This window comes from Bufo gargarizans, chromosome 1, assembly GCF_014858855.1.
Source record: "Bufo gargarizans isolate SCDJY-AF-19 chromosome 1, ASM1485885v1, whole genome shotgun sequence".
Lineage (NCBI taxonomy): Eukaryota > Metazoa > Chordata > Amphibia > Anura > Bufonidae > Bufo > Bufo gargarizans.
The window spans coordinates 401364952-401390873 of NC_058080.1; the positions used below are offsets into that span (position 1 = coordinate 401364952).

The 25922-nt window shown below is 40.5% G+C and overlaps 1 protein-coding gene across 3 annotated transcripts in view; it reads left to right on the forward strand.

The window, feature by feature from the left end:
* Positions 1 to 25922, forward strand: part of LOC122931917 (polypyrimidine tract-binding protein 3-like) — a 138982-nt gene that overhangs the window by 95434 nt on the left and 17626 nt on the right. For all 3 annotated transcript variants that reach the window (XM_044286010.1, XM_044286002.1, XM_044286018.1), the window contains 4 exons: positions 5017 to 5163; positions 8822 to 8986; positions 11074 to 11184; positions 19122 to 19296. In XM_044286010.1, the coding sequence (XP_044141945.1) occupies positions 5017 to 5163; positions 8822 to 8986; positions 11074 to 11184; positions 19122 to 19296 (598 nt within the window). The remainder of the gene's footprint in view (positions 1 to 5016; positions 5164 to 8821; positions 8987 to 11073; positions 11185 to 19121; positions 19297 to 25922) is intronic.

The following is a 25922-nucleotide window of genomic DNA, read 5'->3' on the forward strand; positions in this document are numbered from 1 at the left end:
TTTTTTGTGGGATTTTTATTGGTGCCAGTTTGGGGTACATATGGCTTTTTAATGAACTTTGTATTGTATTTATTTCGAGAGATGGATTGAACAATCCAAAACTCTGTTAAAGGGGTTTGCCACCTTTTTAAAGTCATCCCTAATCCACAAAATAGGGGATAACTAACTGACTGCTGAGGGTCCAAGTGCTGGGATCCCCATCATCCTGATGTAGCAGCAGGTCAAGCATGCATCCTGTTGCTTTATTCATTCTCTCTAGAACTGCCGGGCATTGTAACATTAAAACTTGTCACGACCCCTTTAAGTGTACAGTATGGCTGGCCTTTCTGTGGTGGAGTGAAAGTACTAATGACATTTTTTATTTCTGTATTTTTTTCAGCTATTCATGCATTATAGTCGTTTGGGGCTGGTAGTTATGATGACTGATGATGATGATGATGATGATTCATTTTAATAAATGAAAAAAATATAGGCGATGCAATCCCCAACTTATTGTCTATAAAACTTTTAGCAAATGAGAACTCCTGAGAATTTGCCCCTTAAAGGGGTTGTCTCATCATTGACAATGGGAGCATATCGCTAGGATATGCCCCCATTTTCTTATAGATGAGGGTCCCCGCTGGGACCCGCACCTATATTGAGAACAGAGCCCCATAAGTGAAGGAGGGCGCACTGCGCATGCGCAGCTGCCCTCCATTCATTTTCTATGGGGACATATAGGTGTGCTTGCTCCTCCTCCCATCGGTTGCTTGACGCACATGGAGGTGATTAGGAGCAGCACACCATATGTGCGGCGTGTGCGCTCCTGAACATAGAGGCCCAATGGCTTAGGTAGGTTTAGTGTAGGACCCGCCTGAGCTGAGACGACCTTGGCGCTTGGTGGGCGGGCGCGGACGTGTTTTGATCAAAATATATTGGCTGGGTGTCTCGGATTTTATCATATCAGAGTGAGGACTTTGTCCATATATAATGCTTGCATCTACTTTACTAAGTGCATTATTATCTTATTTCTGTGATTTTTCTTCATTTTCTATGGGGCCGGCGAAAATAGCCAATCGCTGGCTCTGCTTTTTCCGTCGGCCCCATAGAAATGAATAGGAGTGGGGCCCATTCATTTCTATGGGGCCCGCTTGATGATGGGGCTTCTACAAGGGGCCCGCTTGATGGAGGCCGGACCGGAGTCCTCCAGCTACCACCCTGCAGGGCTCCGTTCTCGATATAGGTGTGGGACTCGCACCTATAAGACAATGGGGACATATCCTACTGATATGCCCCCATTGTCTATGATGAAACAACCCCTTTAAAGATAAAACTAATTTGGCCTTAATTGGTGACTGTTCTTTCACCAAACTTTACATAAATTAGTAGTACAGGAAAGAAACTTTGAAATATATCTTATCAGAACAAAATGCCATTTTCTCTCTCTAGCAACTAACTCCTTCTAATCCCTCCACTCTCCATAGACGTTCACTGGCAGCATGTCTGTGTGTGTTTCTCTGCACTTCCTCCCCATCCCTCCTTAGACTTCTATGGGCAGTCCATAATCTGATCCATCAGTGAGATGGCAATCCAATTTGTCTCTCAAGAGTTGGGAGAAAGAGGTATTTTTCTCTAATAAAAATATATTGTAAGGTTTATTATAGTTGCCTGTACTATTAATTTATGCAAAGTTTGTTGACAGTACAGCCAACATTTAAGGAGCAAGTGATTATTTTTTTTTTAACCTTTTTTTTAAATATTAAAATATATTTAATTAATGAATATTTTTAAAATATATTTTTGTTTGGTGGGGGAGGATTAAAAACAAACAGCAATACTGCAATTTCCTGTTCATTGAGTTTCATTGTAACTGCATTCACTGTGTGGTCGAAATGCTATCTTTACTATTTAGCAGATTAGTACGATTATGGTGATGCCAAATTTGAATAATTTAGTTTTACAACTTTTGCACACTTTTTTTTTTTTTTTTTGTCACCATATTCTGAGACCCATTCTATTCAATTCCTTTGTCGTCGACAAGCAGAGTTGGTTTATTTCATGAAAATTTTCTAAAATGACAGATCCCATTAAAGCTACTGCGGTCACGTAACAGTTCTGTTTTGATCCATTAAAATGCATTCACTATAGATCTCTTAGAGGTTCATGACCTTTTCTGGTTTGAGGGCCACATTGTTATACTGAACAACTTCAAAGGGTCGTAACAAGAATGGCACTACACGATTACATGTAATGCACGACTAAAAGTCTCAGAAAAGTCACCAAAACAACTTGCTGTTGCGTGATTTTAGAGCTTCAATTGTTAAAAAGGTCAAATAGCAGAAAGTTCACAGGCAAATCACAGTCTCACACAAGTTGCATTGTGGCCTGTGTTGGTTTATGACAAGTTGCTTGCGACCAAAAATACAACCATGTCGCATTTTCGTGCTCTTTGTGTCACAGTAATTCACATGCAGTGCAACATGGCAATCTTCACGTGTCGCCATTTAGCCTCAGCCTAAAACTTAAAGGGCTATTCCCATCTGAGAAATTTATGCAGGTTCCACTATCAGGACACCCGCATATTGAAATGTTGGGGGTCCCTTTCTCCACCAATAATCACTTCAGAGAGTAGGAGGCCAGAGGAGTAGGAGGCTTTCTTAAGGACCTTTTCACACGAGCGAGTCCATAGCGGGAATCGCGCTCCGTGTATGAGTCTGATCCTCCGCTCTGGACTTGCAGGAGCGCACGGCATTATCATGATTTATAATGCTATGTGCCTTTGCTTGACCTTATTTCTACAGAATCATACTGACAGCTTTATGTCACTATGATCCTGTGGAAAAAAGGCCATGCAGAGACACATTATAAATCATGATAATGCCGTGCACTCCTGCAAGTCCAGAGCGGAGGATCACCCTCACACACGGAGCGCGATTCCCACAATGGACTCGCTCGTGTGAAACAGCCCTAACTCTGTCCCCCGTTTGCATTTTGCACCTTGGAGACCAAGCAACTTTTGTATGTAGTCATATCAGAACTTTATTTTTTATTTTTTTTAAAGGTTGTAGTCTTTAATGGCACAATTTTGAGGTACAAATAATTATTCTAGCCAAACAAATCCAGCAGCAGAAACGGTCCAATAATATCCATGGTTTATTTTTCATGAAACAAATTAAGTCCATTTCCAGGGAGTAGGACTCCTGTATGTGGACTTTTTGTATTTTTTTTCAAGAAATAAACTGTATTTTATTGGACAGTTTCTGGGTCTGGATTTGTTTTACTACAGTTCTGAAAACCTGATACTCCAGGAGTTACCGTGCACAGATACAGTGAACAAGACTGGGTGAGCTGGATTAGTGTTTCATGTTTCTACATATAATCATTGATTAACTTTTATTAACTCTTTCTGGGGAAGAATGGAAAAAAAACTGTAATACCACCAATGAGTTTTTACACTGTAAATTTTAAGACGTTCATCTTGCGGCGTAAGTAACATAATAACTTTAATCTCTGGGTCAGTACGATTACAGCGATACCAAATATGTTTGTTTTTTTTTGTGTTTTTTTTTTTTTGTGTTTTTTTTTTAGCCTTTACTACTTATCCACAATAAGGCCCCTTGCAGACGAGCGTGTGCAGATTAGGTCCGGATTTATTGTGAATACATTCTTAGTGAAAACTGTGCGATTTCGCAAACCAAGTCATTCAGTTTTGTCTGCAATAGCTTTCAGTTTTTATCACGCGGGTGCAATGCGATTTAATTCGTTTTGCACGCGCGTGATAAAAAACTGAAGGTACACAAACAACATCTGATTTTCACGCAGCCCCATTCACTTCTATAGGGGCAGCGTTGCTTGAAAGTCGCAGGATATAGAACATGCTGCGATTTTCAACCACAAGTGATGCGTGAAAACAAATGCTCATGTACACAGACCCATTGAAATGAATGGGTTCGTTTGCATCTTGCATTGCACGCGCGCGGAATACTCGCTTGTTTGAAAGGGGCCTAAAACCTATTGGGGAAAAAAAGAAAATGTTTTCTCCTTGCCACATTCCAAGGCCAATTACTTTTTTTTTTTTTTTTGTGGGGGTCTTTTAAGTTTTCATTGGTATCATTTTGCATAAGACTCAATTGCATAAGATCAAATTTAACTCTTTTTTTTTTTGGTGAACAATAAGCAAAAAACTGTAATTCAGTAATTATTTTTTTTATTTACGGTGTTCACCATGTGGGGTAAATCATACTATAATTGTATTGTATAGTATGTGTTGTTAAGGACACAGCAATACCAAGTATGTGGAGGAGATTTATTTATTTTTTCAATTTTGTTTTCTATTGATTTTTTTTATTTTATTTTTTCCATTTATTTCCATTTCTGTGTGTAGATGGTTGAGAGCTGCACAGAATGGCATAACGGGCTGCATGTGGCCCCTGGCCCGCATGCTGTGCACCCCTGCTCTATTGTGTGACTCCAGTGTGAACAGTCTATCCATTTGACAGGTCCACGTCTGAAGTTGTGTGAATGTAGCCCTGCCATTCAATGTACTGGTGAATGACTTTGATTACATGCGGTATGTGCACAGTCCAGTTGCGTGACTAGCTTTCTCATGTGATTGCACTACTGTATGCTGTATTTTTTTCTTTTTAGATTCTTTATTTTTCAGCTTTTTTGTGTTTGCGTACATACATGCTTAAAATAAAGCAAACCTACTTAGTTACCACTTCTGGTAATTGGATTATTCTAGTTAGTGAGAATGGAGACAAGTAGGTTGTTGTATGCAGCAGATATGCTATTTATACGTTACATACCCACGTTTTACTGGAAAAGCACAAATACTTGCCTGCCATTGATCTGTCGTTGAGTCTGCTACTTTGAAAAGGATGCAGTATAACCCATTAGTTACCTAGATAAATGTTTTTTCTAAGCAGTATTTTAACCAGGAATTCATCATTCTAGATTGAAATAATGAATTAAGCAAACGAATGTATTACGGTATGGTTTTATGGTAATATTTTCCTATGTTTCTTTCAATCTCAGGCCTTCTTGGAAATGGCTTCTGAAGAAGCAGCTATTACTATGATGAATTACTACACCCCTGTCACTCCTCATCTCCGCAGCCAGCCTGTCTATATTCAGTATTCTAACCACAGAGAATTAAAGACTGACAACCTACCTAATCAGTCGGTATGTACCAGAATACGATTGTAATTGGTAATCTACTTCAGTGGGCTTGGACTAAAAGCCATTTTACATGGGACGATGATCAGGAGTGAATATTTGTAGGAACGTTTGTCCTGGCTATCATTGGCCCATCTAAACTCTCCACCGATCAGCCGACAAACGCTCATTTGTTGGCTGAGCAGATCTTTATTGTTTGCTGGCAGCACTTCTTCCCATGTAAACAAGGGATGTATTGCCAAAAATATACTAACTGTATTCGGAGCGAATGATCGTACTAATGATCATTCATCTTCCCATACACTTTGCATCTGCCCTTGTAAAGGCCGTTTTAACAGGCCCCGATTAATTTGTTATATTGTTGAAACACACAATATGGCCCAGCTTCGGCTAAAAGGATCCCAAGCCTCTGTTCACACTAGCTCTTTATGGCTTCTGTTTACAAAAGAGCCATAAGAGTTATGCGGGACCTGTTTTAAATGGATACGGTAAATCTCGTCAATAAATTCAATGGAGTCAATTTGTAGACGGTAAGGACTCATGCACACGGCCTTAAGTGTTTTGTGGTCCGCAAAACAATGATCCTGGCAGAGTGCTAACCACCTTTTTTAACTTCTGTAAAAATTTCCTATCCTTGTCCGCAGGGCCGTACATGCGGATGCTGACAGCGCATGGGAATGCTGTCTGCATCTTTTGTGGCCCCCCTTTGAGATGAATGCATCTAATCCGCAAAAAAAAAACGTCGATCGGATGCGGACTGTAACTACGGTCTTGTGTATGAGCCTTAATTTTGACAACTAGAATAAACAACCAGCTGTGCTATTGTTTCCATTTTTTTTTTTTTTTTTAATTGGAAATTCTGTGCTAATTAGTTTAATATTAGGCCACGTTCAGATGTGATATTTTTGCTGATTTTTTTTTTTTGTGTGCAGATTATGCAACACCGTATAGATTGGAGATTATTTTTTTTACTTCAGATGTGAGGGCATGCTGTAGGTTTTCATGTCTGCACCATCCTTATTCCATTAAGGATAATTACCACAGCAAAAGCCACTTCAAAATCTACACGTAGCAACTGTGGATTTCATCAAATTCTGTTGCGTATTAAACTACCACATCTGAACTCCCTCTTGGGCTACATTCATACTGCTTCTGCTGTGTACAGCTGCCAAATATGCAGGAAAATCTTCCTACATCAGTGGAAGCCAAAGAATGTCCTCCATCAGGCTTGTTTACTTTGGATGCTTATGGATGTTGTATGCCACTATATACCTATACAGCGGTGTACGTCAAAATCTGTCATCGTGGATGTACATCAGTGAATACTTTCCTACATACACCTCTGACAGAAGGCTCAAATGCAGTGTGAACATAGCCTTACAATCCTGGGTTTTACTGTTAACAGTGTAGTTGCTGGCTGCCAGCCGTCGCCACTATACAGTTCTCTGGAGCATACCGAAGACATTTCTTTTTCATAAAGTTCAGTAGGAGCTCTGTAGATAAGTCTGCACGAGTGTAACCCTAGTGACGTCTGCAGGCAGCCGGATTTTTGTTTGTTAACCAATCTCTTGCATTCCTGCGTTGACGCCTTGTGAAGAAAGATCGACCGGAAGTTTATGGAGTACTTTTTGTTTTCTACCTTTTTCAGCCATTTGCCAAAAATCAAGCGACGTGAAAACCATCAAAGACGTTTGTAGATTTAAGTACATGTTGCAAACTGCTGAACCCCTACATATAGCTCCCTTAAAGGGGCTTATCTAGGATTTCGATATTGATGGCTTATCCTCAGAATAGCCCATCAATATGAGATCGGCTGTTTAGTTGTAGTTCCCCCTGGACAACCCTTTTAATGTCATTTGAAAAGTGGTCTCTGACCTATAGGTCTCCAGCTCTTGCAGCACTACAACTCTCAGAATGTCTTGGGGTTTTTACAAGAGCTGGAGAGTCACCAGTTAGACAACACTGTGTTAAAGCTTCATATTAGGCCACCCTATCCCGTTCTCCCTTTCTACTCGCTCCTAAATGTTAATTTTCATCCCCTAAGTTTCCCTCTCTCCTGTTCTTCTTCCCTTCCTTTCAGTTTTTATCTATCTTTACTCGCTTTAGAGCCCAACATGAATGTAACCAGTGCAGTCATGAGCTTCTTCATTATAATATCTGTAAGAAGAACTGGAAACGGCTACAGTCTTGAGAAAAGCAATGTACACTGGCTTTCAATTCTATGGTTTTACATATCGAGGCATAAAAAAAAATCTGACCCTTAGAATGTCTTAAAATTAGATACATAGAACCTCAGATAAACAGCCACGCACAACGGATTCAACCGTGCCATTATTTATTCCACAAAATAATCATTTCTTTTTCAGCCACGCTGTTGTAGATTTGCTGGTATGCTTGGGATCATTGTCCTGTGGCATGACCCAGTCTTTCCTCCGTGGCACCTGGTTGCCACTTACCCTCTTAATTCTATGGGAGCAGTAATGGGTGCACTTACTACTTCACACACAGCTTATGCATTTTGGCCTAGTTTTTAAAAAATAAATAATGATGTGGTATAATTTGTCATGTGCTGTTCATCTGAGGATGTATTTACCTCAAGATTTTTTTAGCATTATGCCCAGATACATAAAACCACAGAATTCAAAGATGGTGTACCTTGTTTTTCTTATGACTGTATATTTTGATACTGTATAGTCATATAGGGAAACTGAATAAAAATCTAATAAGAAATAGGCCCAAAAATCTATTTGCACTATTTTGGCCTCCAATATAATGGTGACCTGTGGGACTTTTTATTTTTATTTTTTTTAATCAGAAAATGACTTTTTAATAAAAAAATTTTTTTAACAATAAGAATCTACCACCTCCAAAATTGCTTTCAAAGCATACCACCATGCAGGGTAGGTACCCTGAAATATAACCTTACTTTTTCATGAAAATCTAGAAAAGCTTTATTTTTATTATGGGTGGGGCCTCTCAGGTGCCCCATCGGTCTGCCATAACACCAACCAACACCTTCCCCTCTTGTACAGTTGACAGTCCCTGAGATTTCAGAGGCAGTAGTGATGACACAGGGAACGCCAGGTGCATCAAATAGAGTAACTTTGGTGCACTGAAATCCTTATTTGCACCAAATAAAAATAAAAATTTCTCAGGATTAGAAAACTATTTTCACAAGTAGCGTATGGGTATGTTTTGGGCCTCTATCCCACATATGCTTACTTTGATTTTGGAGGTGACAGACTCTCTCTAACCAAAAAAAAATAAAAAATCTTGTCGTACAGGTTTTGGTGCCTCGTAATAGGCTGGCCCTTCCTGTTGTCTAGAAATCACTTTTCATCAGTCATCTCAAATAAGACAAACCCTGACAGAATGTACTGAAATCCTGTTGACTCTAGTTGGAGCTAGCAGAAATCTGAATGTAGCACCAAACTATTGCACAAGCTGTAACTCAGGACTGGTGCAAGATGTTCAGTGCATTTACTAAGCTGTGTAATTCATGTGGACTGGACAGGAATTTACATTTTATACATAGTTATGACAGTGATGAAATAAAGTTATTGGTTAATACTGTATAATTTGTTGTTTCTTAGGCTGTTTTTATGCTGATGCACAGAAAATGTTTTCTAATATGGAACATGCCTTTTTATGTATTTTTTATAAGCGCGCACAGGCTGCTTTGCAAGCTGTGAACACTGTCCAGTCTGGTGGTCTGACTCTCACTGGTGTTCCCGGAAGTGAAAGCTTGATGTTAACAGGCCATAGTCCTGTGCTAAGAATAATTGTGGAAAACCTGTTCTATCCCGTTACTCTGGAAGTTCTGCATCAGGTATTTATATTTCTACTCTTCCCTTAGCGGAATAAGCTGCACTAATATAGTCCAAAAATAATTGAAGCCTAACAGACCATTATAAAATCAATATAAAGATGCACAAAAAGGGACCAAAAAAAACAGAGCAAATATTTCAACAGAGAGGACCCCAGTGGTGTCATATAAAAGGTGCATAGGAAATATTAGGCAGTCTGTAGTAGGACCCACCTTTCTGAAGGGTAGGGGAGCAACAATTATAAATTTATGTTGTCCCACCGCTCCCAAAGTCCATCTACTGATGGGGGGGGGGGGGGTTTGTGTTGAGTTAAAGGAGAGGTTTACTTTTGGACATCACTTGGATTCTGTGAAGTAGCTAGTGCTGTTTTGGAAGCGTTTGTGAGGGTTGTAGAAGTACAGTTGCTACTCCCTTCCTTCTTAGATAGTTGAGTGCTGTGGCAGACCCATCGAGAACAAATAGATGGGCAGTGCATATGCTCGACTAGAAGTTTATTTATTTGTTGGGCACAGGCCTTCTGTTCTCGTGATCGATGGGGGTCCCAGTGGTTGGACCTCTGCCAGTGTAAGTTGTCCCCCATCCTGCAGATAGGGCATAACTTGGGCTACTTTCACACTGGCGTTTTGGGCGGATCCGTCATGGATCTGCAAAAACTGATCATCCTGCTGGGCCCTGTCAATCATGAAGTAGAGGAAGTAGTAGGGGCAAGGGTGCACAGAGTGGCTTAGACCCATCCTTGAGGCACTTAAAGAGGAACTGTAACCTCTCCTGATTTGTCTGTTTCAGCAACTACATGCATCTACATTGTAATAACAATTCTGGAGCATCTATTCTTTTGACTCTTTGATGCGCCATTCCTTTATTATTCCTGCTAGAATTTATGAATGAATTGCTAGCAGTTTGCAGTGAAGGTCCAGTTTGGTGGGGGGCGTGCATGCACAATCTGCCACTACCCAATCAGTGCTGCTAGTGTCAGACTGTGCCGGGTTTTCCAAGATTTTGATACTGATGATCTATTATCAGGATAAGTGATCAGTGGGGGTCCAAAACCCAGGACCCCCACTCCTGAATTAAGTGGGGGTGAGCGCAATACCAAGAACAGCCGTTATATAATGTACAACGCTGTGCTTGGTAACCACAGAAAGGCCGCGGCGCTTACAGAAATGCCCTTCTTAAACAGCTGATCGGTGGGGGTCCCAGATCAGATACGGATGACCTATTCTGAGGATTGGCCATCAGTATAAAAATCTCAGAAAACCCCTTTAATACGTAACTTCTTGAAGGAATAATAAAGGAATGGCACAACATAGGGACATAAGAATAGATGTTCCAGACTTGTTATTACATGGGGAATTCCAGAAGTTCCTGAGACAGACATGTATGGAGATGGGACAGGTCCTCTTTAACTGCTCTTTGGATATGTATTTAAAGTACACTTTCTCCCGATTGAAGCAGTGGGACATTTTGAACTGAAGTTCCACCATATTTCTACTTTTATGCAATGTCTACAAACAGACCAATCTGTTCGCCTGATATGACTTTATATTTCATTTGTATTACACACACATTCCCATCTCATCCATTCATGGCTGAGATCAGAATACCTGTCATACGCAGAGGCCAGAAGTGGCCGTTATTATGAAAACAGCCAAGCAGCCTGTGCTACACTGTTTCCATATCTCCCCTAGAACTGAATGGGGTGCTATGGAAACACTGTAACACAGCCCACTCGGCTGTTTCCATAGCAACGCATACTGACATGAATTGCTGAGATGGTAATACCCCTTTAATTGCAGTTTCAGAGTCTTCATTGCATTAGTACATCATAGTACAGTATGCCAGTAGCAGTATAGTTTCCAGGAATAGATTTTACAATGTATAATGTATGCTGCATACGTAGTACATTATACATTGCCCAATGCTCCATGCTTTTAATTAATCCCAAGACCTATAGCAGAAGGGGGACTGTGTTTAGGGCAATACATTATTACCCTATTATCACATTGAAATCTTTGGAAGAACACGTTCACATCACGCTTGATAAGTAGGAGACATCTTTGAGACATCTCATTTCTTGCCTGTGTCACAGATCTTTTCCAAGTTTGGAGCAGTACTGAAGATTATCACATTCACAAAGAACAACCAGTTCCAGGCTCTGCTTCAGTATGCTGATCCAATGAACGCACATCACGCCAAAGTGGTAAGAACGGCACATGACGCACACTTATTACAGGAGACAGGGAAGAGAAAAAATATTCTTTCTGCATGTTTTATAGGGATTCCTAAAATTTGGCAGTCTTATGCTGTGCATTATCGAGTTACAAAGCTGCTTTGTGTAAATGCGCCTGATAAACAAAGACCTTCAGTAATGAATGAGTCTGAAATGTTCTTGGACCCAGCTCTACAATGACTGACCTATTTTGCAAAATAGAGATAAGTGGCTGAGCTTGTGCCAACAATGGGGGGGGGGGGGGGTGGAGAGAATGTATCCACCTGAAAGAGCTTTTGCAGAACTGGTTGTCTATCAAGCGAGCAAGTGTCTTCACAAATCTATCATTCATCTTACTATTGGTTGGTTTTTATCTTCTGGAGATCAACCTATTGTTGTGCAGCAGTGTGGCACGTGAACTGCAAAGTGGACGTGAGTATTTTATGTTGCACATTTTGCCACACATTATAGTGTGATGCCTACATTTACTTCTCTGTTTAGATTATTTTAGCATGCAAAAAGGAGGATATATATTGGCCCAGTCGTTTTCTTAAAGAAGCACTCCCACTTACATCTTGTAAACTGTAGTGAAGGTAATCCAATTAGCGGTGACTGTATTTGTGAGTTATAGCCTCCCTTCCGATCCTCAGCTGTGTCATGTAACCAACACTCTGACTATCCAAAAAACACATCTCAGCTTCTCTATGTATTCCTATGGGAGCCTCAATGTCAGTCTCATAGGAATCAATAGAGAAGTAACTGACTTCCTGTCCTTTGTCAGTTGGAGATCAGAGAGTTGGTCACGACACAGCTGAGGATCAGAAGGAAGGTTATAGCTCACAAATTCAGTCACTGGAAAGAAGATTATCCTCACTACAGTTTACATCATGTACCTTTCTAACAGGTTAAAGAAAAACATTTTCTTCTTTTAAAATCACTATTTAGCAGCTCCATGATCAGAGTGCTGAAGTCCACTCGGCATAGTGATGAGCACCAATATTCAAGAGTTTCTATGGATGGATAACTGCTCTCTTTCTATACTGTATATATAAAGGAACCTGCCGGTTAGCGTCGGAAAAGCAAAGAACTGATGAATATTGGGAATTCTGAGCTTGTACTGAGCATATGCCAGTGCTTGGCTCGTGTGGAAGCTGCTGTGTACTGACTGTAAGAAAACGACCCCTAATTTTAAGCAGGATCACTCAGATAGGGCAGCATAAGACTGATGACAGATTTTGCATTATCACGCACATGTACGTGAGCGAATGTAGCTCCTTGCCGCATCCTCACGTGCATGTAAGTGATTGGATCGGGCGGGTGCAGGAGCTGCACCCGCCTGATCTGCAGCACGGGCCCCTGCTGCATCCGCTGGCATTTGTGTCTGCGGTGATTAACCCTTTCACGTACGGCAGTCAGTGCTGACCGCGGCACGTGCGGCGTATACAGAGGGAGGGGGCTCCCTCTGACTCCAAAGCTCCCCCGCGCTGGCAGGGAGTCGCTGGTTGCCATGGCAGCCCCGATGCCTTGCACAGGCATCGGAGCTGCCAGCCTACGGAAGCCCAGAAGATCCAGCCTGAGCGCTGGGTCTCCTAGGCAACTGTCAGTGCTGACAGTTCAATTCAGTACAACACAGAATGTATTGTACTGAATTGAAACAGGGATCGAACCCTGAAAAGATGAAGTCCCACAGTGGGACAAATATAAAAACTTAAATAAAATGAAAAAAAATTCAAGTTTCAAGTAAAAAAAAAAAAAGCTTAATTTTTCCAAAATAAAGTAAAAAAACTAAATTGTACAAAATAGGAAAAAAAATTAAAGTAGACATATTACGTATCGCCACAGCCGTATAGACCGGCTCTATAAAAATATCACATGACCTAACACCTCAGGTGAACACTGTCAAAAAAGTTAAATAAAAGCTGTGCTGATAAAAAAAAAAAAAAATTGTTGTCACCTTACGTCACTAAAAGTGCAACACCAAGCGATCAAAAAGGCATATGCCCCCCAAAATAGTACCAATCTAACTGTCACCTCATTCTGCAAAAAATTAGCCCCTACCTAAAACAATTTCCCCAAAAATTAATAAAATCGCTAAAACATGATTATTATTTTTTGTTTCAAAAATATAAGTGTATAAAAAAAAGTAGGCATATTGGGCATTGCCACATCTGTAACAACCTGCTCTATAAAAATATCACATGCTTTAACCCTCAGGTGAACACCGTAAAAAAAAGGTGTAAAAAAGCTATTTTTTGTCACGTTACATCACAAAAAGTGTAATGCCAAGCGATCAAAAAGTCATACACACTCCAAATTTGTACCAATAATCATCTCATCCTGCAAAAAATGAGACCCTACATAAGACAGTCTCCCAAAAAAAAAATAGCTTTCAGAATATGGAGACACTAAAGTCATTAGTCATATTTGGTATTGTCGCATCCGTAACAATCTGTTCTATAAAAATACCACATGATCTAATCTGTCAGATGAACATTGTAAATAACAAAAAATTAAAATGGTGCCAAAACTGCTTTTTTTTTTTTTTGTTACCTTGCCTCAAAAAAGTGTAATATGAAGCAACTCAAATTCATATATACCCTAAAATACTACCAACAAAACTGCCACCTTATCCCGTAGTTTCCAAAATGGGGTAATTTTTAGGAGTTTCTACTCTAGGGGTGCATTAGGGGGCCTTCAAATCTGCCATGGCCCTCCAAAACCATATGGCATTCCTGTTAACCCTTGCTTTGTTACTAGAAAAAATGGATTAAAATGGAAAATCTGCCAAAAAAGTGAAATTCTGAAATTTCATCTCCATTTTCTTTTAATTCTTGTGGAACACCTGAAGGGTTAACAAAGTTTGTCAAATCAGTTTTGAATACCTTGAGAGGTGTAGTTTCTAAAATGGTGTCATTTTTGGGTGGTTTCTATTATGTAAGCCGACCTGAACTGGTCCTTTAAAAAGTGGGTTTTGGAAATTTTCGGAAAAATTTCAAGATTTGCTTCTAAACTTCTAAGCCTTCTAATGTCCCCAAAAAATAAAATGGCATTAACAAAATGATCCAAACATGAAGTAGACATATGGGAAATGTAAAGTAATAACTATTTTTAGAGGTATAACTGTCTATTATAAAAGTAGAGAAATTGATATTTGCAAATTTGAAATATTTTTTTGTTGTAAATTTGGTATTTTTTTAAATAAATAAAAATGACATTTTTTTACTCAATTTTACCACGGTCATGAAGTACAAAATGTGATGAGAAAACAATCTCAGAATGGCCTGCATAAGTAAAAGTGTTTTAAAGTTATTACCACATAAAGTGACACATGTCAGATTTGCTAAAAATGGCCTGCTCCTTAAGGTAAAAACTAGCTTGGTCTTGAAGGGGTTAAGGTTTTCACAGCGTATTAATAACATGTTTTTTTCATCCTTGTCTTCTTCAGCTGCTAGAGATGCAGCGGGCAGATGTTTGCTGGTAGTCATTATAAGAATTTAAAGTTCTCAACACACAATGCATTTTTGTTTGTGCCCTTTTTTTTGTGTGCAGTTTTATAAAACATTCTGTTCTTCACCATTGAAAGCCATTTGGGCAAAATGCTGCAAAAATCTCAGCTAGAGACTACCGAGATCTAAAAATGAAACCACGTAAAACATAACCATGGAAACCTTTAAAAAGTGACCTGAAAAAATCACCTCTTCAGACAAACCTACAACCTACAGTAACCCTGCTGCCACTATACCGCCATATGAGCAGCTTCTGTTTTCATGTACTGTGTTCTTGCCCCATCCCTTGTAGATTGTAAGCCCTTGTGGACAGGTTTCTCTCTCTTTCTGTGCCAGTTTGTAACTCGTCGTCTTTGTGCTTATTGTACTTGTTTTTGTATTGCGTGTTTTCATATGTACGGAGCCCCGGAATAAATGGTGCTTTAATGATAAATAGTAATAATCAGAAAATCCTTGCATTAAAATGGCACAGTGTCAAAAAGGTGCTGTGTGAACCCTGGCGCAAAACTATTAAGAAAGGTTTCAAATGGGAAAATGTCTATCTGATGAGCTTTAGCTGCTGGCACCTTCCCATCTGGCGGTAATTAGGCCAAAATAGTTTTTTTACTAGTAAAAAATTCCACTAGTAAAGCCTGCTGGAAAACACATGGGTCCATTTCTGATTGTCCTAAGGTTTTTAATGTGCTGCTTAGTTCTTATGGTGTTTTGCCCTCATTCTTCTTTTGAACCCCAGCCTGAGGATAAAGGTACCTATAAATTCATTAGCTGGGGGTTGCCCAAGTGTCACTATTTAACCACAGTGTGACTTGTATGAAAGAACTTCACAGAAGTTCCTAACACCTCAGCCCTGCTTGCTTCTGAACCACGCTTTAATATGTAAGAGATAATATGGAACACAAGTAGGAACTAAATCACACATCCATATGTGATGTAGAAAAAAAAAGACAAAAAGGTTTTAAAGAATTTGCTTAAAGGATATTTACATACACTGCGTACAGCTGAGTCCATCTAATAGTCAGGAGTATTGCAAGGAAAGCTGCCTGGTAGGGATGAGCGAACCCGAAATGCACAGTTCGAGTACGCACCGAACTTTGCAAGCTCGGGTACCCGGACCTGAACCCAGACTTTTTCACTGAAGTTTGGGTTCGGTGTTCAGATGACTTCATTGTTTTCCATTATAACATGGTTATTTCGGAAAATAATAGCATTCTTAAGGGCTCTTTCACACTTGCGTTGTCTGGATCCGGCGTGTACTCCATTTGCCGGAATTACACGCCGGATCCGCAAAAACGCAAGTGAACTGAAAGCATTTGAAGACGGATCCGTCTTCAAAATGCGTTCAGTGTTACTATGGCAGCCAGGACGCTATTAAAGTCCTGGTTGCCATAGTAGTAGTGGGGAGCGGGGGAGCAGTATACTTACCGTCCGTGCGGCTCCCGGGGCGCTCCAGAATGACGTCAGCGCGCCCTATGCGCATGGATGACGTTTCCATGCGATCACGTGATCCATGTGCGTGGGGCGCCCTGACGTCACTCTGGAGCGCCCCGGGAGCTGCACGGACGGTAAGTATGCTGCTCCCCGCTCCCCACTACACTTTACCATGGCTGCCAGGACTTTAGCGTCCCGGCAGCCATGGTAACCATTCAGAAAAAGCTAAACGTCGGATCCGGCAATGCGCCGAAACGACGTTTAGCTTAAGGCCGGATCAATGCCTTTCAATGGGCATTAATTCCGGATGCGGCCTTGCGGCAAGTGTTCAGGATTTTTGGCCGGAGCAAAAAGCGCAGCATGCTGCGGTATTTTCTCCGGCCAAAAAACTTTCCGTTCCGGAACTGAAGACATCCTGATGCATCCTGAACGGATTTCTCTCCATTCAGAATTCATTAGGATAATCCTGATCAGGATTCTTCCGGCATAGAGCCCCGACGACGGAACTCTATACCGGAAGAAAAAAAACGCAAGTGTGAAAGAGCCCTAAAACGGAATGCAAAACAATGTGGCCATTTAGGGTTTAAAAAAAAAAACAAAACAAAAAAAAAAAACACCCCTCATCCACCTGATCGCGCTGCAGCAGCTTCTTTTATCTTCACTGAACAGGACCTGCCAAAGGATCTGTGATGTGCGCAATGACATCACTGTGCTCTCTCAAATGCTAACGTCATCACACACATCGCAGGTCCTGTTCAGTGAAGGTAGAAGAAGCTGCTGCAGCGCCATCAAGTGATTATTGATGGCCTTATTGTTTTGCATTCTGTCTTAAGAATGCTATTATTTTCCGATATAACAATGTTATAATGAGAATTTAATAAAGTGAATTTCAGGTCCCTATTGACTTCAATGGGGTTCGGGCGAACCTGAATTTCCACAGGTTCGCTTAACCCTACTGCCTGGTGGAGTAACAGAGGAGCAGGTCGTAAGTCAATGAATGCTCAGTGAGTGTGGTATTTTAGTGCAGAAATTTTTCCAAAAGTTAGGTCCCTTTCACACGAGCGTGATTTCCGCGCGGGTGCAATGAGTGACGTGAACGCATAGCACCCGCACTGAATCCTGACCCATTCATTTCAATGGGTCTGTGTACATGAGCATTGTTTTTCACGCATCAGTTCTGCGTTGCGTGAAAATCGCAGCATGTTCTATATTCTGCGTTTTTCACGCAGCCCTGGCTCCAAAGAGTTGAATGGGGCTGCGTGAATAACGCATTGCATCCGCAAGCAAGTGCGGGTGCGATGCGTTTTTCACTGATGGTTGCTAAGAGATGATGTTTATAAACATTCAGTTTTTTATCACGCGCGTGAAAAACGCATCAAAACACATTGCACCCGCGCGGAAAAAACTGAACAACTAAACGCAATCGCAGACAAAACTGACTGAACTTGCTTGCAAAATAGTGCGAGTTTCACTGAACGCACCCTGAACGCATCCGGCCCCAATCCGCAACGCCCGCGTGAAACCAGCCTTGGGGCAAAAACTAACTTTTAAACTGAAAATCCACCATTAGGACTGATTCGCATGACCAGGCTTGGTCCGGGAAACCTGGCCCGTGTGTCGACTGAATCTCCCAAACCGTTCATGGCTCCCCTGACCCGAACTGATGCATCATACTGATTTATGATGCAGTGAGTTCCTATCTGAACATCTGAGTACAGTACAACAGACCCGCAATCGGATAGCAGCTGACTGCATCATAGTGAATTATAATACACTCTGTTCGGGTCAGATGAGCTGTAGTCGGTCTTGACACACGGGCCATGTCTCCTGGACTAAGCACGGTTTTTGAATCAGCCTTTAATTGACTGCTGATTGGTAGAGAATCATCCTTCAACAACCAATTGATTTGTGGATTTTTAAACAGTCAGCTTGAAGACTGTACAAAGTTGCATGTCGTTTTGCTGCTACTGTGCCATGCTGGACCCTACACTAATTAGGCCAAAAATATGACGTGCAGATTAATTTCTGCGATATTGTCTTCTCATATATGCCACGTGAAGCAGCAGTTTAGCAATTCTACAGATTTTTTTGTACTTTGTCATCTTTTATGACATTGTAGAGCCTTGAATAAATGTAGCATCCATTGAAATATTACAAGGCGAAAGTAGGAACAGTGAAAGAAGGTAGTACAAGGTATCCAAGCTTGGAATTGTCTTTTATGCTGATTACTCATGAAAAATTCCTACTTAATCCCCCTCAACATTACAAAAGGTTTAAAAAAAAATAGAAATCCATTATCCAACACTAGCATTGACTCGCACACATTTGTACATGCTCCCAGCATTTTTGGTCTCTGGCGTCTGGGTTAAGAAGGTGGCTGTTGGTATTGAAAGTGCTGAAGGCGCGTGTGAATATGCACCACCATTACCAGTAACAATACCAGATTCCCATACTTATTGCATAAATCCAGGATCGGTATCCTAGTTAGATAAGTGCTACATTGAGTTAGGGTCCATTCACACGTCCGCAAGTGTTTTGCGGTCTACAAATTGCGAATCCGCAAAACACCGGACCGAACATGGCCGGCACCCCAATAGAAATGTATTTTCTTGTCCGTGTCTGCGGACAAGAATAGTACATGCTCTATTTTTTTGCAGGGATGCGGAACGGAAGTGCGGATGCGGACAGCACACTGTGTGTTGTCCGCATCCTCACTTCCGTTCTGTGGCCCCATTGAAAATTGAATGGGTCAGCACTGTTCCGAAAAATAGCGTAACGGATCCGGACCCATTTATACGGACGTGTGAATGGACCCTTATCTGACAGTTAGTCACAAGATGGATTTTACCTATGGTATATAAAATATTAGAAAGATTATTGGGTAACCTAAAGTACATGTTTACCAGCAGTTTGTCAAATAAAATCTGTGTTCTTCCTGTGTGTCTTTATTTAATTGAAGGGGCAAATTTTATTCTATTTCTTGTCTTTTTCTAGGCTTTAGATGGGCAGAATATTTACAATGCCTGCTGCACACTGCGTGTCGAATACTCCAAACTGACGAGCCTTAATGTCAAATACAACAATGATAAGAGCCGAGACTTCACCCGCCTTGACCTGCCTAGTGGAGATGGACAGCCATCCCTTGATGCCACAATGGCAGCTGCTTTTGGTAGGTTCTTCATGGTTTTTCATCATCTTAAAGAGTTCCAACCTCTTCCTAACCCCTTATAAGCTCATATAAAATATGTTTTGTGTTGTCAATTCTGGAAACATAGAATGTGTCGGCAGATCAGAACCATTTGGCCCATCTAGTCTGCCCAATATACTAAATACTATGGATAGCCCCTGGCCCTATCTTATATGAAGGATGGCCTTATGCCTATCCCATGCATGCTTAAACTCCTCCACTGTATTTGCAGCTACCACTTCTGCAGGAAGGCTATTCCATGCATCCACTACTCTCTCAGTAGAGTAATACTTCCTGATATTACTTTTAAACCTCTGCCCCTCTAATTTAAAACTATGTCCTCTTGTAGCAGTTTTTCTTCTTTTAAATATTCTTTCCTCTTTTACCTTGTTGATTCCCTTTATGTATTTAAAAGTTTCTATCATATCCCCTCTGTCTCGTCTTTCTTCCAAGCTATACATGTTAAGGTCCTTTAATCTTTCCTGGTAAGTTTTATCCTGCAATCCATGTACCAATTTAGTAGCTCTTCTCTGAACTCTCTCCAAAGTATCAATATCCTTTTGCAGATATGGTCTCCAGTACTGAGCACAATAATAATACACCTGCACCCTATATTTATTTATTTTTGCACTTACATAGCGCTGCTATATTCCGTAGACATTAGCATCCAACTGTCCCCAATAGGGCTCACAATCTAAGGTCCCTATCAGTATGTCTTTGGATTGTGGGAGGGAACTGGAGTACCCGGAGGAAACCCAGGCAAACACGGGGAGAACTCCATGCAGATGTTGTCCTTGGTCGGATTCGAACCTGGGACCCCAGTGCTGCAGGGCACCAGTGCTAACCACTGAGCCACATAGCTACTATTATAATGTATGAAACGTTACATGACTACTACCAAGGTACACTTCCCAGGAACTAAAAGGTAATCCTTTTGGTCAGAGCCATGGAGAAATACATGCCTCCAAAGTTTCATTCACCTAAATGGTGCCATCACAAAGGTCCCCTACTAGGCCAAAGCTGATGCTTGTGCTGTCCTGAGCCACTTCAGTGACTGAGCATATACGCATACAGCATCACCTAATTGTACAATGATGACTACTCCCCTGCGGGATATTAACAGGCCACCAGTGATGATGAAGCCTGGATAAAGTTAGGATGTAAAATTACCTCAGGGCTGCGTCTCCCAGGGTCCTTGACGCATCTTTTCTAACTCCAGTTCACTTTTTTTTTTCTTTTTTTTTTTTTTTTTACATGCATTTTCTATTATACTCACATGTATGTTCTGAGTCATAATGGCTATACAGCTGACTCCGATTCTGGCATTGGAGTCATGGAGATAGCAACCATTTGATGCTGTAATGTGGCATATATGTAGTACCAGGAAATAAAATGGAGCAGGAAGCCTGAACAATGTAAAAGTAGGGAATACACATATAAATTACTTTTAATTTTTGACCGGAGTAGTCCTTTAATCATAAAGTTTTCCATTACATTCTGGCCTGTAGCAATTGTTTGATACAACCTTTAGTCTCATTCCACATTAGATTTACAATTCAGTTTGATATACTGTTAGGCCTCTTTCACACGGGCGTCATGTTTTTTGCCCGGATAAGAGGCGGGTGCGTTGCGGGAAAATGCGCGAGTGCAAAACATTGTAATGCGTTTTGCACTCGTGTGAGAAAAAAAGCGCATGTTTGGTACCCAAACCCGAACTTCTTCACAGAAGTTCGGGCTTGGGGTTGATGTTCTGAAGATTGTATTATTTTCCCTTAACACATGGTTATAAGGGAAAATAATAGCATTCTGACTACAGAATGCATAGTATAATAGTGCTGGAAGGGTTAAAAAAATAAAAAGTTAACTCACCTTATCCTCTTGTTCGCGTAGTTCGTTCCCGGTCTGTAGTTTGCTAGCTGTGGGCTTGGGCTAAAGGACCTGTGGTGACGTCAGATCACATGCTCCAATCACATGCTCCATCACCGTGGTGATGGAGCATGTGATCTGACATCACCACAGGTCCTTTAGCCCACAGCTAGTAAAGAACAGACCGGGAACTACGCGATCAAGAGGATAAGGTGAGTTAACTTTTTATTTTTTATATATTTTTTTTTTATTATACTAAGCATTCTGTATTCAGAATGCTATTATTTTCCCTTATAACCATGTTTATAAGGGAAAATAATACAGTGAATAGACTGTCACCTAGAACCCATGCGTGAAAATCGCACCGCATCCGCACTTGCTTGCGGATGCTTGCGATTTTCACGCAACCCCATTCACTTCTATGGGGCCTGCGTTGCGTGGATTATCGCACCGCAACGCACAAAGAGGAGCATGCTGCGATTTTCACGCAACGCATAAGTGATGCGTGAAAATCACCGCTCATGTGAACAGCCCCATAGAAATGAATGGGTCAGGATTCAGTGCGGGTGCAATGCGTTCAACTCACGCATCGCACCCGCGCGGAATACTCGCCCGTGTGAAAGGGGCCTTAGAGTAAAATGAGAGCCATTATCTGATTGATTTCCTTAGGACTTTTTATATTTCTTTAACCTGGTCGTGAGGTTTCCTTCCACCAGTATGCTAGAAATTAAAGACGTTATCCCATTAATGTAAAAGAAATAAAACGAATAAATTAAAAAGTTAAAAAACCCCACAAAATATTAAAAGTTTAAATCGCCCCTCCTTTCCCAATTTTGCATATAACAATATGTAAACAATACAAAACAAACATATTAGGTATTGCTGCATCTGAAAATGTCTGAGCGATTACAATATATTAAAACATTTCCTGTGCCATGAAAGCTGTAACTGGAAAAAAAAAATGAAAAAAATGTGGTTCGACATTGTTTTAGTGATCTTGTCTTCTCCCCCCCCCCCCCAAAAAAAAAAATGGAATAACCATGATCAAAAAGTCAAACATACCACAAAAATGGGACCAATAAAAACTACAGTTTGTTATTCACAAAACAAGCCCTCATACAACTCATTATACTGAAATATAAAAGAGTTATGGCTGTCAGATTATGACGATGCAAAGAAAATGTTGAATTTTTTTTTTTTCAAAGGATTTCATTTTTTTTAAAAGTTATTAAAATAAAAACTATAAAAGTTTGGTATTACCACAATTGTATTGATCCGCAGAATAAGGACATCATGGCATTGTTAGCGCACAGTGAACGCCGTGATGTCAAAACCCCAAAAACCGTGGCTGAATTGTTATTTTTAATTTTATTTTACCCCACAAATAAATTTTTCCCGCTTTCCAATAAAAGACATGGTAAATTAAATGGTGGCATTAAAAACATGCATATTGTTCTGCAAAAAATAAGCCCTCATATGGCTATGTGAACAAAAAATGTAAAAAGTTATGGCTATTGGAAAGTGGATAGGAAAAATCAAAAATACAAAAATGAAAATAGGCCCGATCTTTATGGGGTTAATACAGGGGCTGCCACCCGTGGCAGTCAGGATTCAAGAGGGGGACTTAGCGCTATGACATTCTTTACCTGTTACAGTACCGGAAAACAGATTGAGTGAAAGAAGACAGTGTGAGTTAAAATAAGTGGAGTAAAGTGCTGTTTTGGGGTGCTGTTACTGCTGAGTGGGACCTATTAAAAGATTCATGGGGTTGGACCATCTGGGAAATTGATGGAATATCTCTGATATGCTATTAATGTCAGACCACCTCTAGGACCCGCTCCTATCTCCAGAATGGGGCCCCGGAAGTGAGGGTGAGCACACTGCACATACACTGCATGCTCTCCATTCATTGCTGTAGGGCTTCCAAAAACAGCTTACGTGCTCAGCTGTTTTCGGCAATCCTATAGAGGTGTATGTAGAGCGCACTGCTTGAATGTAGCCACCTCTCCATTCACAGTTATGGGACTGTCGGAAAGTAGCAGAGCTGGCCCTTATCAATTTTTTATTTATTTTTAATCCCATAGCCGTGAACAGAGGGTGTTGACTTCGGGGGGCCCTTTTTTTTTTTGTTATGCCCCTGTGCAATAGGGTAATATGAAGTAATATATGACTTGTTTTCACATTTATTCAGCTGTACAAGTAATAAATGCCAACTGTTCAGAGTATTCCAGAACGAGAGCAAGAAATCATAATAAAATATAAAAAGAAAGCAGAGTTGCCAGGGGGGCCATTTATTCCCTCTCAGCCGCTTTTTTCCCAATGACATATCATTAGTTTCCTGCTGTTACTAGGCTTTACAAATTCTTAACACAAATTATCAATCAGAGCTGTTTTATAAGGTGAAAGGACCTTAGTTTCCCATTGTAAATATTTCTTCTAGTCTGTTTTTGTAAGTATACTGTTTGGTAATATAAATGCCTTAAAAATCATTAACCAATAATTAATTAATAGTGCAATCCAATAAAATAAAAAAATCCAGTATAAATATATGTGCAATATCCTGATTCCAAGTTGGTTTGAAAGCAGGCAAAACAGATAAAGAATTTAACATTCTAACAGCCTGTTGGACAGAGAGATAGTCTCTCCATAGTCTCCTCCCTGATGGCAACAAGCTGAAGAAGCAATATAACGGGTGAACCAGGTCCCTGGCTATGCTAATGGCCTTACGAGTAAGGCAGGTGTTGCTGTATCTGCATGAGATATAATGACTGCTCTTACAATGCGCTGAAGGGTCTTACGACAAGACACCTTAATACCACTTAGAATTCGGTCAGTAGCACCTCTGTAGAATGTGCACATAATTGTAGGTTAGGACACTGGCTCTTCTTAACTTACAAAGAAAATAAAGGTGTTGATGAGCCTTATTAGCCAAGGCCATTGTATTCTCACCCCAAGACAGATCCTCTGAAATGTGCACACCCAAAAACTTGGTACTACTTACCTTCTCAACAACAGCCCCATTGATGGTCAGAGGAGCATATTGTACGTTTGTTCTGCTGAAATCCACGACAATCTCCTTAATCTTATTCATTCAGAAGAGCATTTGTGAGATCAGACACTGATGTTGGAGGAACGGACCTGGTTCACAATCTCCGTTCTAGTTCATTCCATAGGTGTTTGATGGGTTTGGAAGCATACATAAACTTCAGCGAGGCCTAGTCCAACCCCTCCGAAAGAACGCTATAGCATTATCCCTCCTTCACCAAACTCTACAGTTACGATGCAGTCAGGCAGGTAACATTCTCCTAGCATTTCACCAAATACAGACCCTTAAACTGACGACAGAGAGGCATGAGTCTTGACTCCACAGAACACGTTTCCACTGATCCAGTGGCAGCATGCTTTACACCACTCCATCCAACACTTGTGCTTGGTGATGTAAGGCTTGCATGCAGCTGCTTGGCCATGAAGACGCATGCCATGAAGCTCCTAGTGCACAGTTTTTGTGCTGATGTTTAATGCCAGAGGAGGTTTGGAACTCTGCCGTTATTGAGTCAGCATAGAGTTGCCACTTTTATGCACAATGTGCCCAAGCACTCCATTTCATGGCTGAGTTGCTGTGGGTCCTAAACACTTCCACTTTGCAGTAATACTACTCACAGTTGATCGTGGAGTATCTAGGAGGGAAGAAATGTAATAAATTCACTTGTTACAAAAATGGCATCCTATAACAGTACCACCCTAGAATTTAGTGAGCTCTTTAGAATGAACGTTCTTTCACAAATGTTTGTAAAGGCAGACTGCATGGCTAGGGGCTGGATTTTATACACCTGTGGCAATGGGACTGAATGAAATTCCTGAATTACATAATTAAGAGGTGTGTCCCAATACTTTTGTCCATGTAGTGTTTATATACATATAACATATTATTTCTATGTGCCTTTCTGCATTTTCTAGCTGATGACTCTTAATCATGTACAATCGACCCTGTTTTTGGCGAGACTGGCTGAGGTGTTCTGTATTTTACAGTATAGCATATTTTACAGTATAGGTATATATGAATTTTAAAAACATTAACTTGATTTGGCTGGACAGTCATTATAGATATCCTGGGTGGTTAACAGCTGGCAAGGTTACAATAAAAGTAAAAATATTGTAAATACCCCAACCTCTGTTCCCCTATATGTTGACGACTACATTTTGGCAACTGTTTTCACAGGAGGATCTCTTAAAACTATGGATTGAAATGTAAAAAAAAATCATTTCAAATATTTTCTTTGCTGTTCCCTGTGTGATTCATTTATGTCCAAATAAATACTATAACAGGGCACGGTCACTGAAGAAAATATTTTATACATTTCTATTTCCCTGAAATTTTATTTTTAGCCCTGATAATGGCACTCGTTTTAGTGCTGTAAAATGACAAAGTACTATCTAAAATGTAAAAATGAGTAGAAGTGGAAGAATAGAACATTGAAGCTAATGTGCTGTGTGTGACTCAGCATGTGAAGAGGTTCTCTGGGAACTATGGCTAAATGAGTACAACAGATCTCAAAAACTACAGATCCATGGGGACTTATTGCCCTCAAAAAAATATAAGGTGTCCCCAACCCCAATTCCAAAAAAGTTGTGACGCTGTGTAAAATGTAAATATGAACAGAATGCAATAATTTGCAAAGTTCGTAGACCCATATTTTATTTGCAATAGATCTTAGATCACATTTTACTATTTCATGAAAAAA